This window comes from Macrosteles quadrilineatus, unplaced genomic scaffold (genome assembly GCF_028750875.1).
Source record: "Macrosteles quadrilineatus isolate MER2022 unplaced genomic scaffold, UCM_ALF_1.0 Scaffold_22__1_contigs__length_1958994, whole genome shotgun sequence".
In the NCBI taxonomy this organism is placed as follows: Eukaryota; Metazoa; Arthropoda; class Insecta; order Hemiptera; family Cicadellidae; genus Macrosteles; species Macrosteles quadrilineatus.
The window spans coordinates 679,506-688,520 of NW_026542615.1; the positions used below are offsets into that span (position 1 = coordinate 679,506).

The 9,015-nt window shown below is 30.3% G+C and overlaps 1 protein-coding gene across 1 annotated transcript; it reads left to right on the top strand.

The window, feature by feature from the left end:
• Positions 1 to 2,818: 2,818 nt before the first annotated feature.
• Positions 2,819 to 4,823, top strand: LOC129005519 (uncharacterized). The gene is made up of 2 exons (XM_054434429.1): positions 2,819 to 2,888; positions 4,678 to 4,823. The coding sequence occupies exons 1-2, from the start codon at positions 2,822 to 2,824 to the stop codon at positions 4,821 to 4,823; spliced, it is 213 nt and encodes a 70-aa protein (XP_054290404.1). The 5' UTR covers positions 2,819 to 2,821.
• Positions 4,824 to 9,015: the final 4,192 nt, after the last annotated feature.

The following is a 9,015-nucleotide window of genomic DNA, read 5'->3' on the forward strand; positions in this document are numbered from 1 at the left end:
TGATGTTACACAAATTAAAGTTGCCTGTAAACAGTTGATTTAATACGTTGAAACAAACCTTGGAATAAAATACTCGCTTGGATTCTTTTGGCTGAATGAATTCACCAACGGGGTCAAATTACTTTTTAATTTGGCATCTGAATTCTTACCGAAAAATTATTTACTTTATGTATAAAACTAACACAGGCTTACTAATTATCCCAGATGAAATCTCATTTAGATAAATTACTGTGACATTGCAATTCAGTTCTTGTTTGTAGTAAAAAATCAAAGTGTAACCGTAGCGTGAAATGCTATAAAGACTAAACTAAAAGAAGTATAGCTTTAGACTGATCATTGTACGGTTACTCTGTTGTTTTTAATTAAAGTGAACCACTAGCCATTCTATATTCCATATTAACAAGTGTTCGTATTTTTATCAAACAGTTAAATAAAAAGTACAGTATAAATATGATGTAAAGTTCCTTAAAAATGTTCAATATCAAATTACAATCTCAGACTTTTAGACAAATTTATGACAACATATAACTCAAACTACTTACAAATTCAATCTAATTTTGAATACACAAATCACTATTTTGAATTAATCGAGTTAGATGTATAAAGTAAAATAAAATAAGGTTAAACGTATTTAAAAAAATAATAAAACAAGTTTGATTTTTAATGTAACATGTACACAAATAACGGGACTGATAAGATATTAAAAGTTCTTTTTATAGTTAAAGCATTAATGTCTTTTGGATCAAAGCTTTATTTGATATCATGAACAAGCATAAACAAACATGAACATCACAATACATAACTACAGAGATGGTTTACAGCAGCTAAATCATGGTGTAACAAAGAGATTGCATAACAAGCGTTGATTATAACTTACCAACAAACACGACAATAAACAATGGAGTGCTATCCACATGGACATTATCATCAATGTTATATGGGACAAGCCCTGAACATGAACAAATGATATGAAACCATACGAGGTTAGAGCGACTATATCTAAATAGAAAATCAGCTTTGGTGCGTTACAAACACCAAATAGTCTGAGCAAAAGACTAAAGATAATGTCCCATTAGTGTTCATGGCTTACAAAAATACGATCACTCTACAAACTCACTGGTTGTTATAAAACATACTTACAGAGGAGTTCAGATTCAGGTTCAGCTCGTTTGCTATGTTCACTCGCCTCCAGGTTGAAAGTGAGTGAACTAATGTAAAGACAATTCTTTGGAAGTTTAAAATAAAATTACTAAATAACGGTTGGATGGATTATAAATTTCCTTACATAAAAACCTTCCCCTGGTACTAAGGAACTCAACGAAAAAAATCATCCAATTCGGTGCTCTCGTTCTCGAGCAATGGAATACCATAAAAAAAGGATTCTTTTTATTTATATCTATATTTACTTTAATATTTATTTGGATTTAGTTCCTTATATGTTAGAATTTACGACAAATCTACTTAAGTTAATATCTTCAGAGTATATCTTTGGTGTTCTGATATTCTGCTGAAGAATGAATATTCTTCAATTAATCATTGCAACGTATCTAAGAGGGGCTTATAGCATAAAGGTAATCTCATTCTAGACTTCTGGACATTTAATGAGTTAATCTATTTTTTTACTTCTAATTATTCTATATTTGGAAGTTCTATATTCCATGTTCCATATTCCTTCCAACTTCTTAAATTACAACATAATTATCCATTATGTATCCAATTGAGTGTATTGTTTTAAAATATGAATTTATAGATCTTAATGCCTAAAATATAAACATTTTATTAAAAAAATTAATACCCAACCGTCAATATTCTGTGTTTAGATTTACGTAAAATCATATCCTAAATGGTAGCAGGAAGAATACATTTAACCAAGCACACCAAGTGTGGACATTAAATCAAATTAATCTTTAATACAGTTGGACTATGTTTAAACACCCAGCAAACGTCAACACAATAAACATTTCAACATATACTTAGCTTACAAACGCCAGCAAATGAACTCAATCTTATCTCGACGTTAAATACCTAATTTAATAATTGTTTTACTTTCATGGGTTATGAAACCGAGAAAATAATGAATTCCATTATCCTGATGAGTTTTCATGGCAATTCGTTGATAACGGAGTTCATATGAAACAGTCGCCTTAGGTTTTACGCACCTTTCGTCAAATAGTCCAAAGATTAAGCTTATGATGATTATAATGATAGCGAATGTACTCTGAATGATGTATCAAATTAATACTATATCCATAAATAAAACAATAATCGATTAAACAGAGTTAAAGTTCATCAAACTAAACAGGTTGACTTTAAACAATTATGTCAACTCCTTACCTTACCTTACCTCCTTGGCCATTGGAACCTCAAAATATATTTGGCCTCACCAACGATGCTTCTCCACTCTTTTCTTTTCTCCGCTGTCTCAGAAGTAGCGCCCTGATCAAGTACCTTGACCTCAGGAGTAGTATTATGTCAACTCATTGATCGGATAATTAAAACGGAAACCTTTGAGATGTATACAACTAATATTGATTCACAATATCACAGAAGAGTCAACGAGCAATAGCGTTAGTATACAAAACTCTTTGGTCATGACGGTAAGTTTAAAATATTTTTTTTTTTTTCAATAAACCCTACAGTCTTAATAAGCAATCGTTAGGATAAAAGTTAGTATAATTGGAATGTGTCGAGGTAAAGCATTTATAATCATTCGTTATAACAAATTATTGTGTGTTAACATGTGCCATAATACTTTTAACATATTAAACAGGGCTGTAATTCACTAAGTTATGTATACAGGAATGTCAAGAAACTAGCCAAGATGCCTGTTGGAGGTCGTGGTGGGAAGGGGGTCGGTGGAGGAGTCCAAAGTTATGGAATCAGAAATGGTGAGTATTATATGTAGATAAATAGCATAGGCCCACACACATGTACGATTATCATAAACTGTAAAACAATATATATACTTATAAAAAACACCTTATCTAAATCTCTAGACAAATTTTGACTAATTTAGCTATATTACGAACACAAAAATCTATGGAACGATAATTTATAAGTTAATAAATTGAAGGCAATATTGCTCGTTTAAAAACCCCAACATTGTAAAGTAGGATTTTAAAAGCGTCAAAACCAATTTCTAGCGTAAGACCAAGTAAAAGAGTTTGCAGCATGACTTAATTAGAATTCTTCTAGATTCGTCTCAATTTCGCGGTGACATTTTTCAAATCACTAGGCCTAAATTAACTACGGTATTATTAACGAAAAGGTTTTACTACTACTGCCCAATATTTGCATCCAAGTACTCGTTAATACAGTAGATATGAGGAGGCTATATAGAGTTTTATTAAAATGGGTCTGTAACAACTTCATATGCCAGGAAACTTTTACGACCGGTTCTCGTGATAAAATCTTCTAACAGACATGGACGCGATTTTCATGTTATTAAAACAGAGTTTAAAGTAAAAGTTGTCTGAAGAATGGTTCAAAATGAAAACCATAAAATGAAGGCCACAGTTGCAGTGCTTACAAGTTAAGAGTCTCCTTATAAGTTTAAAATTACAGATTTTCATGTTTTACATTAACCCATAAAATTGACATTGACGTATAATTTGTTTTTCCAGACAGTAATAGCTTCAGAACAACTGACTTGAACTGTGAACATTTGTTATTTATTATTAATTAATTAATTTATTTATTATTACAAAATTAATTAATAAATTTATTTATTTATTCATTCATTCATTTATTTGCCAACGGATTTACACAAATTTTTACAGTTTGATTGAGCTGTAAATTGCTCATTATGCATAGATATCCTATATACAATAACAATGAAAAGAATGTCAAATGTAACAATAATAAGAATAAGTATACAGTACAGGTAAAAAACTTGGACAAAGAAAGAACTAAGGGTAACGATAAATAAATACATAGTTGAATAAATAACGAAAATATGTATACAATAAATGGTACATGGACTAACCTAGAAAGCAAACATGATAAATATATTTGTGAGAACAATAAATAATATAAAAACAATGATAAATATTTGAAGTGAATAACCATAGAGACAAGTAAAAACAATGAGAAATTAGTACATGCAATGGACGTATAATACAGAGCCGAGAGCGATGAGAAATAAATAATGAGTTATAAGGATACCTGAAAGATTTGTAATTTAACATCCTAAATACAGATGTTTAACTACGAGCTACACATATTTTAGTACAAATAAGTAAATACTTTCGCCTATCAACCCAAATGAAAAAAACCAAAACACAATAATGATAGAGTTACTTTGCTCCTATTATGAGATCCTCAATACTTTGAACAGTGTAATAGTGCCTACCTTAGACGATGATTCATGTTGACACTGTGTAAGATGATATTACCATGTCACTCGCTGTCAATGGCTGACTATTACATACTGAACTTGACAGTGCTTTGTGTACGGGTCCCATAACTAACCAAGATAATGTTCTGTTCAGAATGCTAGACTAAACTTGTAATGAAAGTAAATTGTATATTCGGTTGTAATTGCATGTGGTTATGCTTAAACCAGTTTTAATAAGAACATGCAACCCCATAAGTATTTTACATGCACATATCTTGAGTTGTATAAACTTTTAGTAAACAAGCTTAACGTCTTCATAATTATTCTTGTTCTGTTTTCAGGACAAAGTTTGACTGGAATCAACGAAGAGATCGTATGGATGTCCATCGTGCTGGCCATCACTATCGCAGTGCTGATCACAATAGCACTGTGCTACTTGCTGCACGAGAACTGCAAAAAACGACACGACCATATGGCGCACGCGTGACACAGGCCTATCCCTTTGGCCCATGGACCAAGGGAATACTACATAAACGTCTAGCATTCGGACATACGCAAGGATAGACTCCACAATCCTAGGGTCTGGACCACACAGAGTCTATAGTTACCGGCCTATACCTCTGGCCCATGGACCAAGAGAGTATTACGTAAGCCTCTAGCATTAAGACATATATAAAGATAGACTCCACAACCCTAGGGTCTGGACACACAGATTCTATAGAAACACCGGCCTAAACAACAAAGCCTGTCCCTCGGGCCCATGGACCAAGTTTTAACATCGGGAATGTTTATTTTTTGTGATGCTAAACCTAAGTTGTGCCCTATAGTGGTAATATTCATTGGTTCTCTCTCAGTTGTAGCAAGTTCTGCAAGTTGATCAAAGTAGTATGTAATTGTAACGTAGGATATGGATATGGGATATGAAGACAAATGATAAGGTCTGGATAACGTAAGGTACATTACCAATATAGGTGAGGCGTTATTATAATTTTAACAATAACAAGGTTATAATACAAACTTCATACGATTTAAGGAATTGACCACACACATTTGTATAACTTAAAATTATTAATCCTACTACTAGGTTTTAGTTCTCGTATTCTTACACCACACCATTTTCGTGGCATATGGATTTGACAGTGTTTCTTAAATGATCATACATACTTTGGTTTTAACAGGTTTTGATATCTATAAAATATATCCTCCAAGTTTATAAAAGTGATAAAAAAAATATTAAAACTGTAATTTTGTATCTAAGAGAGGTTTATGTTTGAATAATTGCACTAGCTAATATTAACTTGCATGATCAGTTTTAGGTGGGTTAATTTGCATAGAGAAAAATGTAAAAGTAAAAGTTATTTTTATATTATGTTATTGTATATCATAATATTGTTATTGTATATTATTATGTTATGTATATATGAGTTATTGTATTTTTATCAATACATTTCATGGATAAGGATAAAAATACTGATAGTATTTCTATGTTTATATGAAAAGTACTAAACTTTTTATATAAAAAAACTGCCTTTAGGTTTTCATATACAGTATATGAAAACTTTCATGATTTGTTTTCTAGTTTGTAAAAAAAAGTAATGTATAAATTATGTTTCCTAATATAAAGATAAAAAAAAATTATTATAAAGCTTTTACGCAATTCTAACAGTAAATCAGACATGTAGTGGTTGATTTCCAGGGACCATATATTAAAATATTAATATAATATTAAAATATATTAAAATATAAAATATATATTAAATAATGCAGTACTGTATAGATTATAAAAACCCAAACTGTACATAGTTTCAGAGTAGTTACTGTTGAAGCTGAACACCAATTTTGTTAATTTAGGTCAATACCTACAAAAATATGAAAATATAATAAATTGCGACAGTTTCTTTTGAATTTGATTTTCTTAAGTCACAATAATGCAAATAAGTAACACAACTATTTATGATAGAAAGCTGCCATTGATAACATTTCCGAATGATTGAAAAAAGTTCTAATTAATGATAGTGTAACATTATAGATATTACAGTACTCTATCGAAGACATTTTCTTCGTGCCATGTTTGTTTAGGTGAAGAACTACGCAATTAAAAAAAGGCAACATTAAGGTCTTGTGTATTCTAAGTTCACAGTACTCTTGTTATCTATTTTAAATTTTTATGGTATGTATTAGCAAAAACTTGTGGTTTTAGTACTTTTATATAAATCAAATGTTAAGAAATAATAACGCAGAACATACTGTATTTATTCTTATTCAAAAAGTAATGTCTATAATGCAAGTACTTGTAAAACCTTAAAGGGCTTAATAGTTTAAATACAATAGTTATTTGTGTAACTAGTGTGCGAAATGGCATTTTGCTGCACGTAAGAGAAATGTTTTTCGAGTGCAGCAAAAGGCACTTTGCACTCGCGTTACACAATATATTTTTCCTACAGTTACTATAAAGCATATAAATAATTAGTCTTTCAAACATTATACTACACGTTTTTAGGCTTTGAAGAGCATATTCATATATTGGATGGTTTGGATTAATGTATAGGCCTACCGTATTTAGATTTATGTATTAGGTATATAATATAATTTGTTAATCAAATATTTAATTGCTAGTAGCATAAAGTAATACATAATTTTTCATCCAAACATGAGATATCCACAATAAAACTATGTCACTATTAACAGATTTGGTCATCATAATAAGTTGTAGATTAACTCATAATCATGTGACATTGTTATATTTGTCAATTATAATATATGGCTGTTATACAGTTTATTATTAAACACGTTAAAAAAATAATGTAAATTAAAATATTCCTCGAACGATTAAATGAAATACTTGTATTGATTTTTGTTTTTGAACTTCGTTTATCCTGTTTCAACGAAATATTGAGATCAATGAATGAAGATTTAATTCAACGAATAAATCTAATTCAGCAATTAATTTCGATACTACAGTGTAATTTCGAGCACATTAAAACAAAGCACACCTAAAACAGTTTTGTTACACATTTAAAGATATTTATATCTACGAATTTAGGATAGTGAATTAATTTAAATCACTATGTCAGTTAGGAAATATATTTTTAGGTGACAGAAAACAAAGCTATTAAAAAGTTAGTTAGACCTATATCCAAAAGCTTAAAAAGAGAACATATAATATGCTTTCTGTCATGTAGTATTTGTAATTTCAGATGTAAAAGTACATAGAAAATTTATAGTTAAAGAAATTGGAATTTATGCAAAATGACATATTTTAAATCCATAGGCAAGGAACATTTTTGAAAAGATAAAATATAAACCTATCTTTATATTACATTGGCTTTCTCTTAATATTAAATCTTGTTGATGAAAATGGACGTCGATGGCAGCCTATTTATTATTTAACGTAGAACTGAGATGCAAAATTGAATCCCTTTTTCATTAACATTCAAATGTTCATTGCTATTCAAACTTACAAACATTTCGAAATAAATGTGTGGGTGGAGTTAAAAGTAGTCAGATTTAGTTTTTTGATAAATTTAACGAATGAAACTTATTTTCGACCAATACGCGTGGTTATATTGCTTTTAGAAAGAAAAGTCGTCCTTGGAACATTAGCTTTTTGTACGAAGGATAAAAACCTGCAATTCATTTGATCTGCAGCCAAATCGAAGTCAGTGACAAAGTGCTATTGCTAAGAAACCCGCAACTGCGTATGTTCTTAATCATTCTTAAATTCTCGTTAGTTTCATCGCCTGATGTTCACGCCATTGATTTCATAGGTAGTTGTCTTCAAATTTATCTTATTTGAGACAATAAATCGGATTATTACCTGGTCAATTACCTTGATCAGTGATGCTATCTTCATGTTACCCTACTATAGTTTTGAGCTTCTAGAACCCATAGTCAAGCACCACAGGAATCCCAAATATCCTATCTAAATAATGCTAATCGGTCTTCAAATCACTGAAAAACACAACGATTTGGACCATGGATACAAATAACTCAAAAATCTTCTAGTTTAAATGTGTAATGGCATATGAATCATAGCCAGGATTGAGTCACATTCACATGTATTTTTATCCTTTGGTTTGGGAAGTTATCTTAAAAAAGTACTTAAACGTTTAATTCGCTATATGTTTTGAACAGTTCGTTTTCGGCATTTTTGTCTGTGTTAACGAACCCTTATAGCAAAAGCTTAGCACAAATATTTTTTATGTCACTTTGACGCTTTAATAAAAGATTCTAGACGTCCTAAACTTGAGTATTTTAATTTTCACTCTTACCCCCCCCCCTGAAGCTATTGCATACTTAAAAAAAACCATAGAGACGGTTTAAATATATAATTAATGCTTTTAAATTATTTCAATGGATTGTTTAGTAATGAATGACCTGCATACACTAAAAAATATTTTACTAAGGAAATACATTAGATAACTATCTATGCCTAACAGGTTTACATGGTTGAGTTAATAAAGGCTGGTAGTTAGAAATTAGGCTGTATTGAAAAAAAAACTTCTTATAAAATTACTAATGGTATGCACTAGTGAATCAATTTCGTTACTGCACATTACAATTTATTAGTAATTTTAATCTGACCCTAAGATCACATTTCTAACGATCATGTTATTTTGCCATATTGCGAACTGAGATATTTCGCATCTCTGTCTCTAAGTGTTTTGCTTCTACTGACA